The sequence below is a fragment of the Notothenia rossii genome (assembly GCF_949606895.1).
Source record: "Notothenia rossii genome assembly, chromosome: 9".
NCBI classification, from domain to species: domain Eukaryota; kingdom Metazoa; phylum Chordata; class Actinopteri; order Perciformes; family Nototheniidae; genus Notothenia; species Notothenia rossii.
The window spans coordinates 74008950-74036397 of record NC_136907.1 but is presented as its reverse complement, the minus strand read 5'-3'; the positions used below and the strand labels follow the sequence as shown (position 1 = coordinate 74036397).

The 27448-nt window shown below is 40.3% G+C and overlaps 2 protein-coding genes across 2 annotated transcripts; both read right to left on the bottom strand.

The window, feature by feature from the left end:
* Window positions 1-2217: 2217 nt before the first annotated feature.
* On the bottom strand, window positions 2218-4440 carry LOC307020191 (tripartite motif-containing protein 16-like). Its single transcript, XM_079651395.1, has one exon. It carries the CDS (start codon window positions 4407-4409, stop codon window positions 3093-3095), a length of 1317 nt encoding a protein of 438 aa, XP_079507521.1. The 5' UTR covers window positions 4410-4440; the 3' UTR covers window positions 2218-3092.
* Window positions 4441-12001: 7561 nt separating this feature from the next.
* Window positions 12002-24770, bottom strand: cryz (crystallin, zeta (quinone reductase)). Its single transcript, XM_079651412.1, has 8 exons — window positions 24533-24770; window positions 22381-22533; window positions 21042-21205; window positions 20193-20244; window positions 16045-16194; window positions 15314-15415; window positions 13859-13954; window positions 12002-12591 (listed from the first exon to the last, which is right to left on the bottom strand). Exons 1-8 carry the CDS (start codon window positions 24635-24637, stop codon window positions 12430-12432), a joined length of 984 nt encoding a protein of 327 aa, XP_079507538.1. The 5' UTR covers window positions 24638-24770; the 3' UTR covers window positions 12002-12429.
* Between the last annotated feature and the right edge of the window lie 2678 nt (window positions 24771-27448).

Genomic DNA, 27448 nt, shown 5'->3' with positions numbered 1-27448 from the left:
TAAGCCATCTTCTGAGGACTCAATGTACTTACAACACCAGTGAAAACACCTGTAAGTTCACCAAGTGTGTTTTAGAGGGTTACATGATACACAAAAAGATCAATCAAAGGAGACGTTATTTGGTCAGCCTGTATATCTCTGTCTGACTTAAATAAATAAAAAGTCACTAAGTTATGTTTTAGTTTATGTGCTGAATGGATGAGGAAGGAGTGGACTTTATAAACCAAGAGAAAGAGTCTCTGTATTAATATTTAACATTTAGCACTCAGGACTCTATGTCATAAAATTCTAACAGTCTTACATGAGATTACACATTAACAAATACCAAGCTCATCTCATGACATTAATGTGTGTGTTCGTCATAAGTTCACAACTTTATAGCAATGGGTGTTAATTTACTTATATACGAACAAACAGCAGGTAAATATCACATTTAATAAGTCAAGGATCATTTTTACTTGACTAGAAGTCACTGCAAGTTTACAACTCCCTTTGGCGCCCCCTACTGCTGATACCAACACTGGAGGAGAGACAGGCACAACTTTGAGAGTTTAGCCTTTGCAGACAAACCTATAAAACACATGAAAGAGAAAACCCCAAAAATCATAAAGGGGGCTTTTAACACCAACTTTAAAGTTTCTTCTTAACTTAAACATCAACAACTTAAAGAAAAGGCTCAGGCCTCAGGCATGTAAAATGTACCACTTAAGCACTTTCTCCAAACAAATGATGGCTCTTCTTTTATTTTATTCCAGGCACTTTCCTATTTTAAACTAAAGCACTTCTTTGATAAAAGGCCGCTGGCGTCTTCCTTTCGTAATAATCCATTAAGGTCTGAAACCTTGGAGCACTTCTTCAAGACAGGGTTGTCAGTACAAACCTGAAGCTAACAAAAGCAACAGGTCAGACCTCCACTGCCACCTACTGGTTTTATTTGGGACAAGCGATTTCATTCCTGTTAAAAAGTCCATAAGAATTACAGTTTAACACAGATGCATGGTATATTCTGCTGACAAAGTGCTGACAGCCACTACACTCAAAGTACAAAAAAAGAATTCTCCATATGCGATATACATAATTAAATATACAGTATGACATTAGATTGTTAATATTGCTGCATCAAGCAGGTTGTAACGGTTGTAGATAAACACAGTTTTGATACAGTTTACGATGTTTAGAGCGCCTTGTGATATATAGTGTATACTTTTACTTTGTCGTTCCTTAAACAGTTTGTCCACTAATTTAATTTGTACATCAAGTTCATCACGTTTTTAAATCTGAAAAGTAACTAAATCTGTTAAATAAATGTAGCAAAATTACATTATTTCTCTTTTAAATGTTGTGAAGTACAAGCATAAATATATTTACTAAATTACAATACTTGAGTAATTGTACTTAGTTACTTTCTAACACTGGAAATATATAATCCTGGCTCATAATTCAATTAACTATGGAGACGTGATGTCCCCAGTGCAACTGAATATAACAAAAAGTGTATCTCGATCCGGTTTCTCAAACTTACCTACCCCACCTTTAATATATCAATTTATGCAATTTCAACTTAATTTCATAAGTTGTTATTATTTCAACTCAGCTCTGTAATTTGACTGAACAGTGTAAAGTTGTGATGTGTATTGTTCTGGAACTTTCCATGGCCTCTTAACATGGCAGTAGTGATGACATATTCCTGCCCGGTGAAAATAGTCCCGGTTTTATAGTTGTTTGCATTCATTGAAGGCATTTAACAGGGACATGAGTTTTTATTTATTTTGTAATGATATACAGCAAGTGAACCACCGTGTTTCGATTCACCATTATCAAAAGAAGAACTTCAACCGGACAGATTGATGACTACGAAAAGCTAAGCGGCGGATGAATACGTTTTTAAAGCGATGTGACAGTGAGTGACTACACACTAAAACAAAGTGGAACAGATCAGCGCCCCACAACTTAATTGCAAACAGTTACAACCTTGACTTTACCCCAGAAAGAACAAACATTAAAGAAGTGACTAACTGCATCAGTTAGGGTTAAAAAACGTGTATTCAGTTCCAGCTTTTCACATGTTTTTCTGAAAATAAAAGAACATCTGAATTTATTACTTTTTCTTAATCCTAAAAATAAAATAAATTACATGAAAATGCAAATATATTTTTTCCGAAAATTAAGTTATAGTTATTTTTATAATTAAACAAATTGAAAGACTTAGATTTTCACTTTTGTCCTCTTAACTCTTTTAATAACAAGAAAAACCCAAACATTACATTTTTTACAGACATGTAAATGTGGCACTCATCTCATATGTTGAAAATAGAAACACCATTTATTACAAACTCAACATGTTAGAATATCTAAAAGTGAAAGAAGCTCTGGTGGTTTCTCTCTAAAGACTCAAGCTTTACAAGAGAAAAAACAACATACAAATAAATCAATAACGATATTCAACAAATATTTAGAGCAACGTTTACATTTTCATGCAGAGAAATATCAGTTGAGGTTAACAGAAATCCTCCTGAGCAGTGACAGCCTCCATGACTAAACAGACACAGGAAGGAGCGCCGCCTAAAGAAACTCCAACATTTACAGAACAACTCACGAGAAGATGTTAAAGCACATCCCATAATGTTTGATTGACAGCTGATCTCTGTGCAGTGAAGACATGAACGATCAGCTCTCAGCAACAATGATGGACACACAATGAGTTTAAGAAGTAGAAAAGTTCTTCAAATGACTTCAGGCTATTTCAGTTTACAAAACTCAGCTGTGGTACCTTCACCATAAACCCAAACTCCAGCATGTAGCGGCTGAGCGAATGTGGTCTGGACTCTGTGGAGGAGAGTCATGGTTTCAGAGATGCTGTAGAAGGACAGAATACCTGCTCTGTGATCCAGGTACACTCCTACTCTGGAGGACTGAGGACCTGAGACGGGAGTCTTGATACTGTTGTAATACAATGAATAACTGTTTTGGAAACAATGTAGTGCCCAAGACTTGTCATTGTATCCACATCCACATTCATTCACGCTCCCTGCTCTGCTGATATTCTTGTATGCGACTGCTACATAAACTTCTCTCCCTCTATACTCCACCTCCTAGTAACAATGTCCAGTCAGACTCTCTCTACTCAGGACCTGAGAATAATTAGTGAATCTGTCTGGATGACTAGAATAAGACTGTTCTTGTCCCATGTATGTTGCTTTTCTGCCCCCCTCAGATAATAACAGCTGTGTGTGTGCTGTGTTTGGATCCAGAGTGATCTCCTGTGAATATTTTAAGAACCCAGCTCTGGTGGTGGGCTCTGCTGCTGACAGTAAAACATCCACTTCAGTCGATGAGACGTTTGTCCATTCCTCTCTCAGGACGTCCTGTAGTTTGTCTCTGACTGCTGACAGGGCCGCCGTCACGTCCTCAAAGTATCTCAGAGGACGGATGTTGATGCTGGAGGAGTGTGTAGCTTCACTGAGGGCTGGCAGTGAGGAGGGGTAGCTGAGCAGAAACTGGTTGTGATCCTCTGTGAGAGACAGCAGCTTCAGCTCAGCGTCTCTCCTCTTCAGCTCAGAGATCTCCTGCTCCAGCTTCTCCTGGAGCTCTCTGACTCGACTCACTTCTCTCTTCTGCTGGGATCTGAGCTGCTGCTTCACATCAGAACTTCTTTTCTCCATGAGACGGATCAGCTCAGTGAACATCTTCTCACTGTCCTCCACTGCTTTATCAGCAGAGCCATTGACGGCCTCCACCTCCTGCTGAAGCAGCTTCACCTCCTTCTCTCCGTCCTGGATTCTCTGCTGGATGTTTAGTCGACTCCTCTCCAGCTCTCTCTGCCTCTCAGTCCTCTCTGCTGCAGCTGACACCGTGTCGTGGCCTTTGTGTTCGTCCACAGAGCAGAGATAACAGATACACTGCTGATCGGTGCGGCAGAACATCTTCATCACCTCGTCGTGACGAGAGCAGATGTTCTCCTGGAGCTTCTTGGAGGGCTCCACCAGCTTGTGTTTTTTTAATTGAGCTACGTCATAATGACGCTGGAGGTGTTTCTCGCAGTAAGATATAAGACACACGAGGCAGGACTTACAGGCTCTCAGTTTCCTCCCAGTACAGACATCACAGGCCACATCTTCAGCTCCAGCATAGCAGAGATCAGCAGGAGCAGCTTGGAGTCCAGTCTTCTTCAGCTCCTCCACTAAAGCTGCTAACATGGTGTTTTTCAGCAGGACAGGCCTCGGTGTGAAGCTCTGCCTACACTGAGGGCAGCTGTGGATCTTCTTCTCATCCTCTCCATCCCAGAAGCCTTCAATACACTTCATGCAGTAGCTGTGTCCACAGGGAGTAGCCACCGGTTCCTTCAGTAGATCCAGACAGATCGAACAAGAGAAGGTTTCCCGGTCCAGCTGAACTCCTTTCTGCGCCATTTCTCCTCTCAGTGGCAGCGAGTGTCTGAGTTTCACTTCCTGAAACCTGAAACTATGTGGGCTGTGATCTGAACAGCATGTGTGTGTGCAGTGAATGTGGCCTATCAGCTCTTGTACTTTACCCACATGTTGGTTACACCCATCCTCCTCAGTGTGGATCTGAAGGGGAGGAACCAGGAAATACAGAGTGGAGCTGGCTGCGTCTGAGAGCAGGAAGAAGAGGGAGGGCTTATCAAACTCTGACTCATTCCAGGAGGAGGAGCAGCGCTGACACTCTGAACTGTTTCCTCATTTACAAACGGAGCCTCGCTTGCAACTTGCTCTACATTTGAAAAAAGTCTTCAGCTGTAAAATATTTCCTGCTCAATAATCCCACAGTTATGACAGAGACATCAATGCTTTCATTATTTGCTCCGAGGGGAGAGCTTTCTCTTGGGGTTACTGTTTCCTCTGTGCTGGTTCTCCTCCAGTCATCTACTTTGAATGATGATGCTTTATCTGTTTCCTTTTTCTGTTCTGATCCATGTATTCCTTAATGTTCCCTCATGTCTCTTTACTCTCCTTCATATCATGTCTACATTTCTTTCTCACTCTTTGACATCTTCTTTTTCTCTTTCTTGGTGTCCTTTTTTTAAATATCTTCTCTGTCTTCTTCCTCTGCTGTAGACCAGTCTGGGTCAGTGGGTTCAGGTCAACCTTTAGTCAATGCCATGCGGACTGACTCGGCTCTGATTATAGGTACTGAGCCTTTTCTCCATATTTTGCTGCAACAGGAACCGGTTCTACCTTGTTTTATTGAAATCCCTATCCTTGTTCTCTGGTACTTTATTGACCAGGCTCATGCACAGGATGTTAGAGGGGCAAGCTGGCGATTTTCATTACTTTTAAATAAATATATGGAATTTACTACTTTTGTGACAGATTCAAGGGATATTAAAATGTATGTGTTCAAACCATCCCATGACCTGAGTTGGCTTAAACACTGGTTTTAACCTGTTTAGCCCTGAGCCTGTTTTTCAGGTCTCAGGCTCGAAAAAAACATTCCCAGAACAAATGACCATATCTTCCCTTCTAAAAGGGTTACATTAATAATCTTTTTTCTCAAAGTAATGATAAACCTGTGAGTTGGATGTAGAAAAGTCAGAATCAATATAGATGTTTTTTATTTTAAAGAAAATTCAGATTGAACATAGCAAAAAACTGTACATTAAAGTGTCCGTCCAACGATTATTTTTTACTCATAGTGAAAACCACCCTTGGATGATGGTAAGGTAGATTAAAAGCTTTAGGAATCCATAGAACAACATATAATAAGTACCCTGTATCAAGATTGATGCAAAACAAGTGACATTTGAGCTTTTTAGAGAGGTTTAGCAAAAACAACTCCACCTCTGAGGTGATTTAGGTGGAAATGGGGGTTTTACCGTTTCTCTGGAACCCATTGGTCGATTTTGGTGATTGACATCTCTTTCTGACCGTTAGAGCCAATATAATCGAAGGGGAATCTCCCCACTCACACACATGCTAAAATAAAAAGGTGGGGGCTTTGCGCAGTTTTGCACCAGAGTGAAGCTATTTCTAGCTCTGACATCTAGAAACGGAAAAGCAGGTTTATTGCTCATGGATTATCAGAAATCATATCAAAGGGACACAGACACATTGTATTAACCTTTGGATTAACTTCAGCAGCATTTTTATCGTTTTAATGCCATTGAAGACCACTTTTGACCAGACTACGACACAAGTGAGCCATGTTAGCGTTTTTAGCTACCTAGCGCCACATGTTTTGATGTCTGTTTTTGTTTATAAAGTCGCGAGTTCGTATCATTGAGTGATAATGTCTGCACCCATCGATTCTGTGTCATCTCACGATGTGAAATGATGTGTGGATGTGCTGCAAAGATAAATAATAAGGTTTTGTGAGTGAATGTCGGTGCAGTAATCTGTTAGCATTTTTCGCTCGTTGCTAATTCAGAGGCTCAGCGTTAGCATTGTTTATTATTAAAATATTAAAATGATCAGTTAGATGACTTTCTTCCCATTACATGGATATAAAACATTCATAGTTTATTAAATGAACATGCCCTCAGACACTGTTTCCTGCAAGATGTTGCGGGAGGGCCCCGGTACCGGGGTCTCTCGTGCTTAACAGGTTAAAGGGGCCCTATTATCCTGTTGAGCCCCACGGACATGCCAAAGGGGCCCGAAACCACAACATCTGCAAGCAACAGTGTCTGAGGCTTCTTAAGATTGAATAAACTATGAATGTTTAATATCCATGTAAAGGGAAGAAACTCTGATGATATGAACCATTTTTAGCAAAAGAAAAAAACACAAGACTAACGCTGAGCCTCTGAATTAGCCCTGAGCGAAAAAATGCTAACGGCGTTAGCACAGAACTCACGGTATAAAACCCTTATTACTTATCCAAAATGCACATCCATTGATTAGCATTGTGAGATTACACAGATTCGATAGGTATCTGTATCATCACTCCATGATCAAAACTCGCGACATGAGAAACAAAAACAGACATCACAACACGTGGCATTAGGTAGCAAACATGGCAATACCTTTGTTGTTGTCTGATAAAAAGTTGTCTTCAATGGCATTACAACGATAAAAACGCTGCTGAAGGTTAATCCATATATCCAATCCAATATCCAATATGTCTGTGTCACTTTAAAATTATTTCTGATAATCCATCAGCAATAAACCTAGTTTTAAGTTTTCAGATTTCAGAGCGTAAAATGGGTTTCACTTTGGGCAAACTGCCTGCGCATAGCCCCCCCCCGCCCCGCACTTCTCAATGGTAACGTGTGTGTGTATGTTGAAATTCCCCTTTGATTCTATTGGCTCTAACGGTTCAAAAGAGATGTCAATCATCACAATCGACCAATAGGTTCCAGAGAAACGGCAAATACGCCCATTTCCACCCAAACGACCCGAGAGGTGGAGTTGTTTTTGCTAAACCTCTCTAAAAAGGTAAAATGTCACTTGTTTTGCATCAATATTGATACAGGGTACTTATTATATGTTGTTCTTTGGATTCCTAAAGCTTTTAGTCTACTAACATCATCCAAGGGTGGTTTTCACTATAAGTAAAAAAGAATAGTTTTCTATGTTCAATCTGAATTTTCTTTAAAATATCAATCAATCAATCAATCAATCAATCAATCAAACAATCAATCAATCAATCAATCAATCAATCAATGTTTATTTATATAGCCCAATATCACAAATGTTACATTTGTCTCAGTGGACTTCACAGTTTGTACAGAATATCAGTATGACAATACGACACCCTCTGTCCTTAGACCCTCACATCGTACAAGGAAACACTTCCAGAGAAAACCCCACAGTTTAAAGGGGAACATGGGAGAAACCTCAGGGAGAGCAACAGAGGAGGGATCCCTCTCCCAGGACGGACAGACGTGCAATAGATGCCGTGTGTAAATTGAAAATAAAATAAATTTGCAACATAGGTAGTCCAAATGTTTGGAAATGCATGTGTGTATAATAGGAAGATGAATCCACGAGTATATCCATCCAGGACTTATGATCCAGGACCACAGCCACGACTCAAGATCCAGGGCTCGCGATCCATGACACAGGACAGCAGGATCATCCATGACTCCGGATCCCGGCGTATATAGACACCAAAAAGAAAGAAATTTGGGGAAGCTGGGTTAATCGGAACATGAGGGCACATAGGTACAGACAGAGAGAAGGAAGAAGTAAGATGTCCCCCGACAAACTAAGCCTATAGCAGCAAAACTAGGGGCTGGATCTAATCAGCCCTAACTATAAGCTTTATCAAAAAGGAAGGTCTTAAGCGCACTCTTAAAAACGGATAGGGTGTCTGCCTTCCGAACACAAACTGGAAGCTGATTCCACAAAAGTGGAGCTTGATAAGAAACGGCTCTGGCTCCCATTGTACTTTTAGAGACTCTAGGAACAACCAACAACCCTGCATTCTTGGAACGCAATGCCCTAGTAGGACAGTAGGGTATAATGAGTTATTTAAGGTAAGATGGCGCCTGCCCATTAAGGGCTTTGTAGGCGAGAAGAAGAATTTTAAATTCTATCCTGTGTTCTATAGGGAGCCAGTGTAAGGCAGCCAGAACAGGAGTAATGTGGTCCCTTTTCCTAACTCTGGTTAGTACACGAGCTGCAGCATTTTGAATCAGCTGAAGCAACTTGACTGACTTCTTGGTACACCCTGATAATAAGGAGTTATAATAATCCAGCCTTGAAGTAACAAATGCTAGGACTAGTTTCTCTGCATCGTTTTGAGGCAAGATATGCCTGATTTTTGCAATGTTACGTAGATGGAAGTAGGCGGTCCTTGAAATTGATTTTATGTGGGAGTTAAAGGATAAATCCTGATCAAATATAACACCAAGATTCCTTACAGTCTCACTGGAGGCCAAATTAATGCCATCCATAGTTAGTATATCTTTAGATAATTTGTTTCGTAGATTCTTTGGGCCAAGTACAATATTTTCAGTTTTGGTCGTGTTTAACATCAAAAAATGTAAGGTCATCCACGTTTTTAAGTCCTTGAGGCAGTCTTGAATTGTATTTAGATGATTAATTTCATCAGGCTTGATTGATAAATATAGTTGAGTATCATCCGCGTAACAATGAAAGTTTACAGAATGATTCCTTATAATATAACGGAAGTATATATAATGTGAACAAAATAGGTCCGAGCACTGACCCCTGTGGCACTCCATGGCTAACTTTGGTTTGCGTGGAAGATTCATCGTTGACACGTACAAACTGAGAGCGTTCAGATAGATAAAAAACATCTAAATTGATTCTGACTTTTCTACATCCAACTCACAGGTTTATCATTACTTTGAGAAAAAAGATTATTCATTTTCCCCTTTTAGAAGTGTAGTTATGGTCATTTGTTCTGGAAATATCATTTTCGAACCTGAGACCTGAAAAACAGGATTATGCTAATGTTCAGGATTCACAATTGTATTCTGTGTCTCTACTGCAGTGTTTCTCAAAGTGGGGGGCGCAGAGGCATGACAGGGGGGCGCAAGAGACCAGGAGGAAAAATTGTTATGACAAAATTATTTTTCATAATTTGAAAGATTATTTATCAAAAAATAATATGCTACAGTACAAGTACGTCTGGGTTTCTGTGTTTCATTCAAGCTCGGCTCTGTGTGTGTGTGGAACGAGCCATTTTGTGTGCGTGCGCGAGCGAGAGAGAGAGAGAGAGAGAGAGAGAGAGAGAGAGAGAGCGCACCGGTACCGGAGATCGTTGTTGTTAGCTTCTGGTGCTAGCGAGCTACGCTAACGGGTTTAAGGAGCTTTTTCAACAATAAGGTGGAGGAGTCCTAACTTTAGTCTAAGTTATCTCAATGGGTCTCAAACGGTCTGGTCACGATTAATGTAAACAATTATTTCCGAGGCACACCATGATCATTATAGGTATACAAAAATAAGAGAATAAATCAAAAACAGGTATGAAATACTATATTATGACAGTAAAACAAGAATACATTTTAAAAGGGGAGTGGGACCATGCCCCCAGAACCCCCTAGAGGATGTTAGGTCCACCATCCACTTATAAAAATAGCACTTTACCCCTGCTTACACCTATATGATGCGTGAGCTGATTATCCAGCCTTCATTGTCCCGCTCTGAACAGTTTTAAAGGTCAACTCAAAGAACGGTTGAGAAACAAACAGACGTGTAATCACCTCTAAATTCACTTAAACACAGGGGTATCTCCTCTTGCACTTTATGTAGCTCTTCTATCTTCTCCTGCACTTAATATGTCGTAGCTGCTACATTGTACTGCCGTAAATACTTGTATATTCTGCTCATGCTCTTTCTGCATATTATGTATTATTTTTGCTCTGTATATAAATGTCAGGTTCTTAAATGTTGTATGTGAGAGACTTTGGATGGAAATTAGCTCAAAGCTCAAATCCGGCATGTTTACGTTTTAAAGCATTATTTGTTTTAAATGTTCATCAATATGCATTGTCTCTCTTCAAATAAACGATTAAATGAAATAAATGTAACCTGTACACTGTCAGTATATGTGTGATCAACACACACCTTATCAGATCTTTGGAAACAGTAACAGCGATGAAAACATTATGATGTCTGTCGTTTTTTACCTGTTTTAAAAAATAATTCACAAATAATTTGGTTTATTTTTTATTTATTTGTTATATATATATAGATATATATATATATATATATTATTATTATTATTATTATAAGAGCTTTTGTGTCTCTGACTATTTTGTCGTTTTTATTCAAAAGTAACATACCAATGCAAAAATGGGTTATGTTTAAAAGTATGATGCTTCCCAAAAAAACGTTTGAAACAGATTGTGATGTCTGTCATATGGATGTTTATTTTATATTTTTAAGATTGGAGAAAAATTGGAGAAAAAGAACATTGATTTACTCTTCTAGCTCTGGCCCTCTGGAGCTCCAACAGAGGCCTCTATGTGTCCCCGGACCACTACTGATGAACCAAAACCATTTCATCAGCCTGTCTTTCACTGAAGCACGTTCGAGGCCCTTACCAGTTACACATCACATTTCTCTTTTGGTGTTAGATTTAAAATACATATCAAATCAAGTAATGAACCTATTAGGAACTTTAACCTCAATTTGTGAATCAAATTCCTTGAAGCTTCTTGTTCAGTGGTTCCCAGCGTTGACTAAATATTTTCATGAGACGGTTCAAATACTTCAATAGAAGAGCAAACATACTTATATATATACCTGAACAGTTTCTTCCCCTCCTCTGCCGGCCTCTTAATCAAGGCCCGGCCCCCCACTGACACTTTACCTCTGCCACATCATAGACTATATGCATTACATTAATGCACACAATGTTCATACTCCTTTCTGCACATATTCTTATTTCACATTTCATAGTTTATATTCTAAAATTCATTCATAGCATTCTATTTCCATGTAAATTACTGCTTTATTACATTTGTATTGCTATTTAATTGTATTTTATTATGGTGTAAAATATTTGTGGTTTTATATTAGATTTCTTGTTTTTTATATTTTATGTATGCACCATGACATCAAGTCAAATTCCTAGTATGTGCGAACCATACCTGGCAATAAACCTGTTTCTGATTCTGATATGTTATGTATACTCACAGCTGATTGACAAACACACAGAGAGCTGTTATCCTGCCATGCACAGATATTGATCCTCTTCTACCTTTCTGAAGATACACTTCAACTAAACAAACAGTCATTTGTTTCAGATCATTGAAACAAGCTGTTCACCTGTTGATCAGAAGGTCCGAACCCTGCTGATGACATGGTACGATCCACTGACATATTAATACACAGCCCTGATGTGTAGCTCTCAGTCATGTTGCTGCAGTGCAGAGCAGATACTGTGTGACTGTGTGTGTGTAGGTTACCTGTGTGTCTCTGAGCATGCTCAGTAGAGCCGGCTGTCACCTGAGATGCACAGGTGCTGTTTGAAATGAGCCGTTCACTTTGCTCCTTCCCATGTCATCTTCCGACATTTCAATGGTGGAAGTACTCAGATATTTCACTGAAGTAAAAGTAGAAAATACTACCGTGTAAAAATACTTTATTTTCACTTTACTTTACACCACTGGTAAAATATTGTTTTTTCACATCAGCAAATAGAGAAATGTGTTTTACTCATCACTTCATTTGTCAAACTATTCATGAAAAAATATATTCATAGTGTCCATCTTCTCAACTCTTTCAAACCTCATTGTTATATTATATAGTCACATTTCTGATGAAATGTTGATTCTTAGGTCATGTTATCATTAATGATTAACTGATGTATTAAAAAGTTAAACAGCGATCCTCCACACATTCTAGTGCTCATGATTTACTAAGATGCAGTAATGATAAATGAGGACATTAGTTCTCATTTCAAAAGGTGATCTCCAGTCATTATTTTAAGCGTAATGTAACCGGATAATATCATTGATGTAGTAAGCCCCTCCCCTTTATGGTGGTCTCCTCATCACATGGTCAGGACGATCTTCCCAGTAGCCCCGGGACACTGGATGATATCATGGTGGGCCTGGGGGGCCTGGTCCAGCGGGACCTGAGAGCCGACGACGGGCCGCAGCCAGCCAGCCTCCCCCCCCGCCAACAGCAGCGCCGCACACTGCCGGCTCTCCGCCTGAAACAGGAAGTACATCAGACATGTTCCAATAAACCGTGTGACAGCCTCTCAGGTGCGAGTAGGATAGAAACAGAGGTGGGAATTTACTTAAGTAGATTTTTCTGGTATCAGTACTTTACTCCACAATATATTTATAACTTTTGACTTTTACTCCTAACATTTCTAACACACATACCTGTACTCTCTTCTTTTCACATCTTCAAAACAGGATTTAGTTTGAATCTGCATTTGGTGGCGTGATCATTATAATTTAGTCATTGAGCGCCTATTTTAATTTTGTCCTGGTCCTCTCTAAAGAAGAGGGACCAATGAGAACTCAGCTCGTTTCCCATGATCCTCGGAGCTGTGCCAACGCTGGCAGTCAGCAGGAAGCAACTACTGGTATCCTACGAAGGTATTTCAACGGAGCAAGGCAGGAGGCAGCATTCATTTGGAAATGATGAAATATATAAAGGAATGTTAGAACAATTTGCAATCTTTAATAGTTTCCACTCTGTGCTGCATGTCTGATGTATGCTGTGTCCTATCAGCATGTTACTAACGTGTACCTGCGTCATGTATGCTGTACTACATGTATATCCTAATGCTGCTAGCTGCCTGCAGGTCACCAAGTGTCAAACTAAACAGAATCAAGATTGCTTGGCTGAGTTTTGTTGCTTGCTTGGATATTGTTGATGTATTATTTTACTCGTATTACTTTACTTTTTGTTGCTGTGCATTGGTCGGGTTTTCAGAATACGTTTTTGTTGTCATGTTGTCTTTAACTGTACATTTAAACCAATAACTGAATGTCAGTTCCATTGCACTGACATTCAGTGAAAGGTTTTTGAGTTAGCTGAGCCGATACCTAAAGGGGACACTTCTAACCTGTACTGGTGTTTAAACATGTCATTATATATTCCTTTTTTCAAACAGTCCAGATACCATCAATAGGCTCCGAAATGTTTACTAATTTCTACTGCACGGTTCTGCTCGTTTTAACCTACGTTTGGTAAAAGGTATTTTGGTTCTCAGCTGTAAATAGAAAGCAGTCTATATACTGTAAGCAGGATTCTTAGTAGTCCCATGTAAGGTCACAGCTGTGATCAGGTGTGACATCATGTTCAACCCAAAACAAAGCTCGGATCCTTTCATCGGGCTCAGCAACATGTCTCCAAATCATGATTATGTAGAACTCAAACAGCTGTTCCATGGGGGACTATAGCTGTAGCTTGCAGTGGACATGAGTTTTAAAACATGGCTGTGTGATGTCACTGCTCTGTACCGGTGTAGCGAAGAAAAGAGCCACTCCCATGATGCAGCTCTCTTTAGCCATGGTGTCTCTGGGGTTGATCTCTATGGAGCCTCTGCAGCCAATCACCTAAAACAAAAGAGGAAAACAGATGAAGTTTGAGACACACCGGAACAAACTACATGACAGTACAGTAGCTGTACTAACACTGGACAGTTTGAAAATCCCTATGAAACTCAGAAACTGGAAAATCCAGTTTGCAGTGCTCACTAACTCAGCTGTTTGACACTAACGTGCATCCTGTATAGTGAAAAAACAAGCAATAGCTATAGGCTACAATCAATACATAATACATAAAAAAGGGAATTTATGACCATTCCTTGATTCTTACTATCTTCTACTTTTTCTGATTGACTTACATTGGGAAAGAGACGTCTCTAAATCTGCGGATATTGTTTTTTAACTAAACAAACTAGCCTGTACGAACAGTTGTATTGCCCTTATTTCAATCATTAGAGTTTAAAATGTGTCAAACGTGCTAAAAGCAGAATCCAGAGGAATTCTCTCTCCATTCATCTGACTGACAGAGAGCGGGAGACCGGAGGCGAGGCTTAAGGGAAACTCCAGTGCGCATGCTCTGAGCACACTAGGGCTGCCCCCGACTAAAGATTTTTGTAGTTGACGAATAGTCGTCAATTAAGGCGATTAGTCGACTAATCGTCGCACGTTCATGATATATTATGATTCTAAATATAAATATATTTTTTAATTCTTTTTTCCCCTCCCAAAATCGTTTTGGTTTCAGGCTGACAAAGAGCGTTGTTATTATAACATCATGGTACGTTGTGCTTCACATGAAATATAAAATAAAACTGTAATAATGAACTTTGAAATATAAATTAAATGTAGAGAGCGCATGAGAGTCACGGCGCACGGACACAGCGGAGTGAACAGCAGAAGCTCCGGTAAGGATTCTTATTGTGTGTGTGAACAAGCAGCGAGGACACACACGGAACATTTGGCTCTAGCTCTACTTTTTGCTGTCGTAGTCTGCACGTCCTTTACTCGCTCAGAAGGATCCACACTTTGGATTTCCTGCCCAACACCAAATTAACTTAATGACCAGGCACAGCTCTGAATGAAGTGTGAGGGGGTTTCCAGCTGACGCTCATAGCACATGCAGCGCAAGGATGGAGCTTTTTAAAAAAAAAAAAAGGTTTAACTAATTGACCAATGAAAATGTTGTCGACAAATACTTTTTCCGCCGACTAACATTTAGTCGACTAATTGGGGGCAGCCCTATAGCGCACATACTGGCACTTCTGCACTGGAGAGGCAGCATTACGGGTCATTAGTGACGCTTAGCTCTCGTGAGCGGCAGGCCATTTTGGCTTCATGGCCACTGAGCAGCTCTCATGAATGAACGAGGCCCCGCCTCCATCGCTTTACCCAGTTCTCTCTTTAGAGCCATGGTGCAGACCTACTCACAGTGACTCGCCCTCCATAGGCCATCATCTGCAGGTCTTTACTGAGGTTCACATTGGACAGCATCTCTAATATCACATCCACGCCTCGGCCCTCTGTGGCTTCCTGCAACATACACACACAAATCAAAACTTTATTTATATCGCACTTATCCTACACAAAGGTAACTCAAAGTGCTCTACAAACCAAACACATACACACTTTACAAAAAAACAAAACAATAATATCTCCCCATAACCAGAGTAACACATAGCTTTGTGATTAAAAGAACACTAGTACCAACGCAGGACTGAATAAAACAGGAATACAATAATAATACAACCAAATAAAAATAATAAAAAGGAATAACATTACAATCAAATAAGAATAAAATAAAATTCAGTTTAAAGCCAAATTAAAAAGCTGGCTCTTGAGTTTGCTCCCGCAGCCCTCCTGTGTCCAGGTCCTGTGGGAGGCTGTTCCACAGTGGCGGGCCGTGATAATGAAGAGACGCCTCACCGTGGGTCTTTCTTTGACCTCTGGTATGATTAAAAGACACCTGAGGGTTCTAGAGGAGAGGGTGCTCACTGCAGAGCCGAGATTATGGCTCTGCAGTGAGCACCACTTGTTCTAAAGGGCTCCTAGGTTAAAAGCAAATCTGATAAATAGCTGGCCCAAGAACATTAAGAGCTTCCCATCCTTTTTGTGTTCCTAGGCATGTGTGTGTGTGTATGTGTGTGTGTGTGTGTGTGTACCATGATCTTGTGTGTGTAGCCCTCCTCTCTGTGATTAAAGGCCAGGTGAGCGCCGTTGTTGAGGGCCAGCTTCATCCCATCTGGGGTCCCTGCCGTCCCCAACACCCTGAGACCCAGAGCCCGCGACAGCTGGCACGCTGCCACGCCAACCTACACACACACACACACACACACACACACACACACACACACACACACACACACACACACACACACACACACACACACACACACACACACACACACACACACACACACACACACACACACACACACACACACACACACACACACACACACACACACACACACACACACACACACACACACACACACACACACACACACACACACACACACACACACAAAATTGTAAATGACTTGTTTCACATGGGAGACTGTTCCTTTGAGATTCTGTGTTAAATTAGAAAAGTACTCGTCCAAATGGGATTTACACATTAAGAGGGATCTTTCATAATCCATGGAAAACTGTCTGGTGCAAGGAGTCTGTAACTTCTTGCTTATTTCCTAAGTGGGATTGACCTGGAAGTTTTTCCTTGTACGATGTGAGGGTCTAAGGACAGAGGGTGTCCTATTGTCATACTGATATTCTGTACAAACTGTGAAGTCCACTGAGACAAATGTAACATTTGTGATATTGGGCTATACAAATAAACATTGATTGATTGATTGATTGATTGATTGACCTGCTTAACATACTCTACACGTGTAACAGTCTAGTTGTCATCATAGTGAATCCAGAAATCTGGAGTAGCCCAAAGTCTTATGATAGAAATGTATAGTAGGGTTCCCCATCACATAGAAATAGCTGGATGATAACTTGCATATGTTGGGCAATTTGCAAAGTTAGCATAAGTTGCGTTAATAAGCATTAAAGCTTATGCAGACCAAAAAGTCAAATATGGCTTGACCGATTTGGACAGTTTTGGAGATATTGTCGGGGTTGTTGAGGATAAAAAATGGCAGTTCAAGTCAGAAAGGGGCCATATTTGTATTCCGGGTGGGCTGATTTTGACTACCATGAGTAGATGTTGAAACTATTGGTTATATGAAATTAATAAAAACATGGACACTTTCTGGTTAAAACTGCAATTTTTGATACTGAATTTTGAAATGCATTCAGCATCCCCAATAACCCCCAAAACCATTCCACAATTGTCCAAATCGGTCAAGCCATTTTTTTTTTTTTTACAATAGTCTGCATAAGCTTTAACCTGTTAAACCCCACGCCTGTTTTTCAGGTTTCAGGCTCGAAAATGACATGCCCAGAATAAATGACTAGGGTAGGGGTAAATTAATAATGTATTTTCTCAAAGCAATGATACACCTGTGAGTTGGATGTAGAAAAGTCAAAATCAATATAGATGTTTTTTATTTTAAAGAAAATTCAGATTGAACATAATAAAAAACTGTAAATTATAGTGTCCGTCCAAAGATTATTTTTTACTTATAGTGAAAACTACCCTTGAATGATGGGATGGTAGACTAAAAGTTTTAGGAATCCAAAGTACAACATATAATAAGTACCCTGTATCCATATTGATGCAAAACAAGTGACATTTGACCTTCTGAGAGGTTTAGCAAAACAAACTCCACCTCTGGGGTGATTTGGGTGGAAATGGGTGTTTTTGCCATTTCTCTGGAACCCATGGGTCGATTTTGGTGATTGACATCTCTTTTTAACCGTTAGAGCCACTATAATCGAAGGGAAATTTCCACATACACACCAACGTTACCATTGTGAAGTGGGGGCTAGGCGCATGCAGTTTGCCTGAAGCGAAACCTGTCTCACGCTCTGAAATCTGAAAACTTAAAAGTAGATTTATTGCTGATGGATTATCAGAAATCATTTCAAAGTGACACAGACTTGGATTGGATTAACCTATGGATTAACCTTCAGCAGTGTTTTTATCGTTTTAATGCCATTGAAGACAACTTTTGATCAGACAACGACGAAGGTAAGCCATAATGCCGTGTTTGCTACCTAGTGCCGTCTGTTGTGATGTCTGTTTTTGTTTATAAAGTCACAAATTCTTATCATGGAGTGATGATCTAGATACCTATCGATTCTGTGTCTTCTCACGATGCTATTCGATATGTTGGATGTGCAGCTATAATAAGTAATAAAGGTGTTATGAGTACGTTTCTGTGCAACCATTTTTTCACTCGTGGCTCCGAGGCTCAGCGTTAGCTTTGTGTTTTTTTGTGGTCACACGCAAAAAAATAAAATAATGATCAGTTAGCTGAATTTCTTCCCGTTACGTGGATATAAAACATTCATAGTTTATTAAACATTAAGAAGCCCTCAGACGCTGTTTCCTGCAGATTATGCGTTTTTCCGCCGGGGGCGGGTCGATGGGGTTCAACAGGTTTTAATGCCCTGTTAAAAAAAGTAACATTGGGAATGTTAACATAAAAGATTTGTTTTGAACTGCAATAAAATGATGACGGAAAAATATTTTTCAAATATTTTTTCATGACGTGTTTAATTTACATAATGATTTAATTAATCAAGATACAAATGTAACCCTTTAGATACCAGTTTTGATCGTATACCAGTAAATGCTTTTTTGAAAAAATACACTATTATTCAATGTTCTAAAAACTAATTTGACTTTATTATTAGTATCATCAGCTGATCCATCTGAATAATAAATGAAAAGATTGATTTTGGTGCATTTTAACTTTTTGTATAATGTCAGATTGAACAAAAAGGTACACTGGGACTGTTAACCTACAAGATTTGTACCATAGACTTCCATTCTAACAACATTTTTTGATCCCCTCCCCCTCCTTTAAATTAAAGTTAAAAAAAAGATTTTGCACTAATTGTCCTCTGCATTTGACCCTAAATGTAAGTGGTGCCATGGCAGCCCGGGGACCGACTCCAATTCTGAGGTACCTTGGTCAAGAGCAATGACAGGAGTATCTGAACATCCATAACATGCATGTTGTTTTAGGAGTATAATCATTATCTTTATGCTGGTTGGTCTCCCACCCTCTGCGCGTTATCAGCAAAAATGATGTCCCCATATGATAAAATCCACCATCCCCCCTGATTTTTTTTACAACTTGAGTATATGAAAACTACTCTTGATGACATAAATGTTATGATGGATTATCAGTAATCATTTCAAAGGGACACAAACACATTGGATTAACCTTCAGCAGCGTTTTTAACGTTTTAATGCCATTGAACACAACTTTTGATCAGAAAAACAGCAAAGGTAAGACATATTTGCCGTTTTGGTTCAGTAAAGCTACGTGGTGTGTTGTCTGGGTTTGCCTTTGCTACCGCGATACCTCTAGAATCTGTGGAATCTCAGCTTTAAATCTGATATCTTGTTTGTGCAGATCCGATAAGTAATAAAGTATTTCTAGTGTCTTTTAATAAGCAGGTAGTCCTATCATTAGCTAGAACTAGCTGGATCTGATCGATATGGACGTAAACGCGAGTAAAGTCTAATCTGACGGGAGAGAGAGATCAGCTGCTGCTGACGATCGACACGCAGCTCTGCATGATCACATGCAGCGGTGAGCGGAACAAAACACACACTTCAGGTTAGAATATCACATGTAGCTATTTTAATTACCTCTCAAACTACCGTAACTAGTTATAGATGTGTTTAGTTTTACTGTCGGGTCACTCATTACTGGTCCGCGAGCTGCATGATACTGACGGGCTGTCAGGAGAGGGAGAGAGCGCTCCGTTTATTATTCCCGTGTGTAAGTTACTGTACACTTTTGAATAGTTCATCTACTATAATTAGTTTGTTTAATATCGAATCATATCAATTTGTTTTAAAGCACAATAAATAACAAAGAAGACCTTTGACCGGCACTTTTCTCATTTAGTCCGGAAGATTTAAACTTTAACGGACCGGCGAAAAAATATTCTAACGGGAACTCTGCCTCAGACGCTGTTTCTTGCAAGATGTTGCGTTTTGCCCCCGGTACATTTCTATCATAACACAGGTCTAATTGCTGAGGACATATTGAAGTGCTGCATTGCCTCTGGTGACCTTTATTTTGTTTGTTTTGTTTTCTTTGTAATGTGTTAACAAATTAAAAATCAGTTTGAAAAAAAAGCTAAATGAAGAAAAGTTAAAGGAAAGAAACCATCGTACCCCCCCACTGGCTCCGTGGATGAGGACGGTCTCTCCAGGTTGAGTGTGAGCTCTGCAACACACAGCACAGCAGTTAGAGACATGACATTTCATTCATTTCAAATAGACCCACACAAAGGTTAAAACCAAAAAGCTTTAGTCCGCTTCATAAAGATATATTTAGTAACCTTATCAAAATCCTTTGTTTCATACTAGCTGGTGTGTATATCCTGACAGAAGTGCATGGGACTGATCGCCTGCTGCTCTGCGTCCCCCAAGTGCTCCCAATAGTCTTCAACACACTGTTAATCTCTGTTTGGAATTCTGATCAAACTGTCAAAGTATGCAGCAAAATTTGCAGAATAGGCCCCCTTTAAAATAATCAAAATGTGTAATTGTTTCCAAATCCTGCAGTCCTAACGTCTATGAAATAAAAGTGTAGTTCCACAGGAGTCTTTAATCAGACCTCCTCTCTGTATCCCCTCAGTCCTATACAAATATGAACCTGAAAATGAGAATAATAGGGCTCCTTTAATGTCATGATTATCATAACAATCATAATTGTGTGGCAACTTATATTCCTGCTAACATTTGACAGAACATAACATATATATCTTGAAATATCAGGGTTTAAAGATGGGGTCAAAAAGAGTTATAAACTTCCGAAAACGTTTCAGAGTTTATCACATCACGGAAATGAACAATTTGAAATTAAATATGTGAATTCACAGAAATGACCTAAGGTAAGGAAGTTGGAGATGTGTAGAAACGATGCAGTTGAAGGACTTCAAAAGAACATGTCATCAGCTAAAAGTGATGCAGGGTGAGAGCCAGACCCAGCAGCCAGGGCCACAGCGCTGCAGGGCTTACTTGTGAACCAGAGCTCTGTAGGCGGTGAAGTAAGGGACCCCGATGGCTGCACCCTGGGTGAAGTGCAGCGCGTCGGGCAGTCTGTGGACACACTGCTCCGCTGCTACACTGAACTCTGCATAGCCTCCAGACTCTGTGGCTGTGGTGAACACACGCTCTCCTGCCTGCACATCACACAGAACTTGGATTCACTGTACATCCACCAGGAGCATTTAACTCTCCTACCTCAGCCTTCAATTCAAACACATTTTCTTTAGGTTAAAGGTGGGGTAGGTAATTTTGGAGAAACCATGGCAGCTCGAGTGTGCTAGAATTTGAAAATACACAACCGGAAAAATTCTGCCCCTTCCTTACTAAGCCCCTCCTCCAACAGACACGAACGAGCACATGACTAATGAGGGCACGAGATAAGTTTGTGCACAGATGGAAGGCTGACAGGCAGGTAGGCCATCCAGTTACTTTAGCTGGGCCGGCTAAAATGATTGGTCGTGCTTTTTACAGTACTACGGCATCCATAGGTGACATTTTTTTATGTATTTATTGTCAAAGCATTTAATGTATTCATTGCTATCGGGATGTTAAGAGCATTCCATGGAATATAACAAAAAGTGTTTCTGAAGTGAATTACCTACCCCACTTTTAACCGAATGTTAGAACACAATGACCGACCTTTAAATGCTTTTGGTCCAAAACCACTCCAAGCTCTGATTGACATAATACTATTTTAAGCATCTTAAAAATATAGATGATCGGATTTACTCCGTTTTATATCATTCAGAAAATAATATATTTGGAGATAAGGCTGATGGAACAAGACATTTTATGACATCACCTTGGACATTGGGAGATGCCCTTGGAGTTGGGCATTTTTCACTGTTTACAGACATTTTATAGGGCAACGATTTATTTTCATAAAATAATGAGCAGTCCTATCTAGCATTAGCCAACATGGGCTAATGGAGTGGGGCTGTAGCTCTTTGAAGGTGGTTCTCATCCATGATGTGTTCATGTTTGACACACTGTAGCACATGAAGCAGATCCAGCTTGGATAAAAATATTTTAATTCATTTGTGTGCAGGCAATACTTTCCTTTCCTAATCATAGTCTATGGCCTACACCCATTTTCTTTAGTGCATACACTATTTACACTCATTTGTCATCCATACATTCTTCTTTTATTTTAGACTAAATCTTTTTCAGCTAGTTTATTATCTATTAAACATTTCTACTCAAATAATTGTATTTATTTACATTATATTTTGCTAAGGATGCAATATCAATAAACAAAATGAAGTAAATATGAAATGTATCCACCATTGAATCTGTTTTTAACACAGACCTTAACTGCAGTGACTCCTTCTCCAACACTGTCCACCACCCCGGCCACGTCTGTCCCCGGTGTGTAGGGCAGGGGGGGCTTACGGGGGTATGTCCCTGCCCGGATGTAGGTTTCCACAGGGTTCACTCCACAGGCGTGGACACGGATCAACACCTGCAGCAGAGAGACAGTGAGGAGAGACACAACAGCTGAAAACATGTGACAGATCTTAGACATACATACACTATATAGACAAAATAATTGGGCAACCCACACATTACACCTACAGGAGCTTTTATGACATCCTATTCCACATTCTTAGGCATTAATATGAAGTTGGTCCCCCCTTTGCAGCTATAACAGCTTCCACTCTTCTGTGAAGGCTTTCTACAAGATGTTTGAGTGTGTCTATGGGAATTCTTGCCCATTCATCCAGAAGAGGATGAAACCCTCTCAGACTTTGAGGGTTGGCAAGACACACACACACACACACACACACACACACACACACACACACACACACACACACACACACACACACACACACACACACACACACACACACACACACACACACACACACACACACACACACACACACACACACACACACACACACACACACACACACACACACACACACACACACACACACACACACACATATATATGATGATGATATATGCTTTCTGATGGGGGGAAAGAATCCCTGTGTCCACCAGCCAGGGTAAGATGCGGGTGAGTAGGCACTTCATAAAGACTTTGTATACAGGGGGCAATAGTGAAATGTCACACCAAGTGGAAGGATCATCTGGGACATTTTCCTTTTTTGGTATCCTGTGAATGAGGGCCCCTTTCCATGAAGCAGGCACCTTCTCATTGATCAAGCAGGCATTGAAGATGTGTGTGAGTGTCTGTGTTGACGTGGGCTTGGTAGCTCTCAGCATCTCATAGATGACCCCATCAGATCCACTAGCCTTGTTATTAGGAAGAGAAGCCAGAACTGCATCCACCTCCTCTGTTGTAAAGTCGTGGGTATCTGGGAGATAGCCTGGCTCTATTCTGTCAATGAAATTTTACCAAGGGGGCGTGGCCAGGGGAGTAGCCGTCGGCAGTTTCACATTTGGCTTTATAGTAGTTATACACATTGGCTGTATCACTAACAGTGGGCGGGGTTTCCGGAAACACACACACACACACACACACACACACACACACACACACACACACACACACACACACACACACACACACACACACACACACACACACACACACACACACACACACACACACACACACACACACACACACACCGTATTTAGCCTCCTGATTTTAAATGGGAATTACATCATTTGAGTGTTCCCAAAGCACCAGTGTTCTGCAGTTTGTGTGGGCCTACTGTACTGTTGCACAGTTTATACTGTAAAACTGTGTCCAGGACAAGGTATTTGGAAGTTTTGGAAGATTCATAGCTAACCACACTGAAGATTATGGATTATCTCATATTTTTAAGCCTCAATTTCCCCCCCCCCCTCTAACATCAACAGAAGTCATAATTATTATTATGGTTTGGTGGTCACCATTTCCATAGCCCCACCAAAAAACGTTTGTATGGACGGTGCACTTTGTTGACTTTTTGTCATTGTATAGGCAATGCACCATAAACCAGATATACATTACAGTGTGCATTAATGCAGTGCATTCACACAGAAACACATACATGGCCAGAGGTGGGAGAAGATCTTGTACTTCAGTAAAAAAAGAAAAAATTACCAAAGAGCAGGAATACTCTGTTATGAATAAAAGTCCTGCAGTCAAAATCTTACTTTGAGTACGAAAAGTAAAAGTACCGTAGTCATTGTGCAGATTGTTCCATATATCATTAATCCAAATCTGCAAAGAAACGGTATTAAATAAATGTAATGGAGTAAAAGTACACAATTTTCCTCTGACATTTTGTGGAGTAAAGGGGAAGCACTGTGTGATGCAATGGGACCTTTAAACCCAACAGAAGCATGCTGAGCAGTAACGTTGAGTCTGTTTGCATACAGATAGTGTTTCATCAACTCCAGAACAACAGTGTAGTTTCAAGCAGATTATGTTACTTTTACAGAATAAGGTGTGTGTGTGCAGGTGTGTTTCCCCGGGTTTCCCCCTGCAGCTGTCTCACCTGTCCGGGTCCGGGCTGAGGGACGGGCAGCTCGGTCAGCCTGAGGACTGACGGGGCCCCGAACTCCCGCACTGAGATGGCTCTCATCAGCCTGCAGGCCGACATACTGCACACACACACAGACGGGTATACACACTTTAAAGACAGCCGTCCCAGTCCTTAACACCTCGGAGCTTATTAGAGTAGGCCTACTGTATACTTCTTCTTTTTCTTCTTCTTCTTTAGTGTTTATTGGCGGTTGGCAAACCAACTTGTAGGTGCATTACCGCCACCAACTGAACTGGAGTGTGGACAAAAGACTATGCAGAAAACAATAAACAAAAGAAACTAAATAAAATAAAGAACCAAAACTCTAGATTATTTTAAATTGATCAATTTATCTTAGAAACGTAATAATCTCACAATACATATTGCCTGATGTTTTCCCTAACAGCCCTGATAGCGACAAGTCATGGAATTGTGCTTTCTTCAGTGTCTGGAAAAGCACATTTCTCTGAGTAGCCTACTATATTTCCTGCAAAGCAGTAAAACATGCTCAACAGTTTCTGGCTGGCTACAGTGTATACACTTTCCGGTTGGATGCTTTCCTATTATACTTAAAGTATGATTGAGACCTGTATGACCTATTCTCATCCGAGAAATGACATTTTCCTCCCTTATTTTAAACCACACCTTCCTTCCATCCCCCACATACCTTTGAATTTGATAAAGATGTCTTCCTGTATCATTAAGGTCCCAATGTTCTTGACATGTTGTTTGTGCATATTTCTGTATGAATGTTTTAGCCTCCGCTTTGCTAAGTGGAACTTCTAAGTCTATGTTCATAATTCTGAGTCTTTGTAGCCAGACTATCCACCAGAGGCCTAGGGGGTATACTACGAAGCAGGATTTTCGCTTAGCCGGCTAACTTCAGGGAAAACTCTGGGTTTCTGGTCCTACGACGCTGGTTCTCTTTTTAGCGGGCTAGATCTCCATGGTAACTTATGCTGTGCGGCCAACCTGGGGATTTTCGTTTAGCAAGATAACTTCTGGGATTTCCGGTACTACGAAGCTGGTTCACTTTTTAGCGGGCTAGATCTCCATGGTGACTTAGCTTGGAACCTAGTCTTTGCTCCGAAGCAGGATAGGTTCCAGGATAAGAGATCAACTCAGCGAAAGCACCACGCCTGCTGACCAATCAGAGCTCAGTGTGCGGAGGAAATACAGTTTAAGCCGCCGTTGCAGGAAAGACGGCCGACCAAAATCACCGACTGTGTGAACGTGAAAATGAATAGAACATCACCTCCCATCTTCAGAGCAATCTGACTATTATAACTATTATATTATTATGTTAAGAAAGCTTAATTGAATATCTGCCACAACATAAGTAACCGGATCAAAGTAACATTACGTTGCCTACAGTCCGCGGCACTGTGAGTGCAGACGTCGATGTGTCCCATTATCATTCATATCACATCATATAACATCATAATGTATCATATGTTTCCTTATCTGAGTCAGCTGAGCCGTAGCTGGCCGTGCAACACTCACAGTGTGACATACTGTATGCAGAAGTATTATTTTAAGCAACACATTAAGTTGACGAAACACTAGAGTCAATGTAATTAAAGTCAGATCCACTCGTGTCTTGGACGGGGCAGTGATATCATAAACCTGTTAATGTACGCATTCAAACATTTTTTATTTTACCAGCTGTATTCACCTTGCAGGTGCAGCTATGTGGCTTTTATCCTGGATAAAGTGTTTAAGTCATGGATGTTTAAAGTTTAACTTCTTCATATTTAACTAATATTATAGTTGACTTTTCATTCGGGAAGTATGACGCTGCGCTGTCAGTACTTCTCCATGTTTGTGATTGGTCGAATGCTCCAGATACCACCCCTTTCATGTGAACGCGCACCTAACTAGATAGGACACGGCTGGCTTGAGCGATCCACTTGATAACCAGCGTCGTAGTACAGTTTAGCGACAGCGCGTATGTTTTGGATTAGGCCAACCGTCTAACTCAAACATATCCAGGTTAGGAAAATCCAGCTTCGTAGTACAGGCCTCTGTTCATTACCCTCCACACCAACATGAGCAGGAACCCAGATGAAACGAGTTGCTATGCCTTTTGATTTGCATTTGATATAAAATCAGAAATATTTCATTTCTTATGTCCATTCTAAATGAAGATCTGCCTGATCGTATACTTGATAATGCTGAAAAGCTGTCAGATGCAATTACACTATTATGTATTTCTTTCCCCTCTCCATTTCAATGACAACACCAATGCCAATAACTCTTTTGTGTATACTGACAAATGGTCTGTTACCCTTTTCTTTATATGTGTATTACTCACTGGGATATAAACTGCTGCCCCTGCACGCCCTGTCTCTGGATCTTTGGAGCCGTCTGTAAATATGATTGTTGAGTCTGAGTGATATCTTGCAAAATAATTCTGGACTATGCGCCATACTACTGCGGTCAAGCCAGCCGTCTTTCACTTTTGCGTGGTCAAACCAGCCGCCCCTGTATTTTGAGTGCGCGATTAGTTACAGGTTTACGGTAATGCATTAAAACAGCCCTGGGAAGCTGTTGTAATTGACTGAAGTGACTTTCGAATACATTTTCGAATACATAAGTACATACATACATAAGTAGTTTATGAAACTGCCAGTTTTGTACTTAGTACTTCTTAGACTACTTGCAAACATAATATGAAGTACTTTTACTGTGTACTTTTCAGTAATTTGAGTTTCAAAGTCCCCCCCAGAGAACAAGAATGAGCATTTTTGTCTAACTTTGGTGTGGGATAAAAAGCATTTCTTCCATAAGTAGTTTATGAAACTGCCAGTTTTGTACTTAGTACTTCTTAGAGTACTTGCAAACAAAATATGAAGTACTTTTACTGTGTACTTTTCAGTAATTTGAGTT

Bases quoted from the DNA above. Each gene is read 5' to 3' on its own strand.
- cryz (XM_079651412.1), bottom strand. From the start codon at position 24,637: ATGTCGGCCTGCAGGCTGATGAGAGCCATCTCAGTGCGGGAGTTCGGG. The intron at 21,206-22,380 runs GTCTGTGTTAAA...TGTGATGTGCAG, and splicing joins AAGGAGTCACTGCAGTTAAG to GCAGGAGAGCGTGTGTTCAC. The intron at 13,955-15,313 runs GTGAGTAGGTCT...CTTTTGTTTTAG, and splicing joins CCTATGGAGGGCGAGTCACT to GTGATTGGCTGCAGAGGCTC.
- LOC307020191 (XM_079651395.1), bottom strand. From the start codon at position 4,409: ATGGCGCAGAAAGGAGTTCAGCTGGACCGGGAAACCTTCTCTTGTTCG.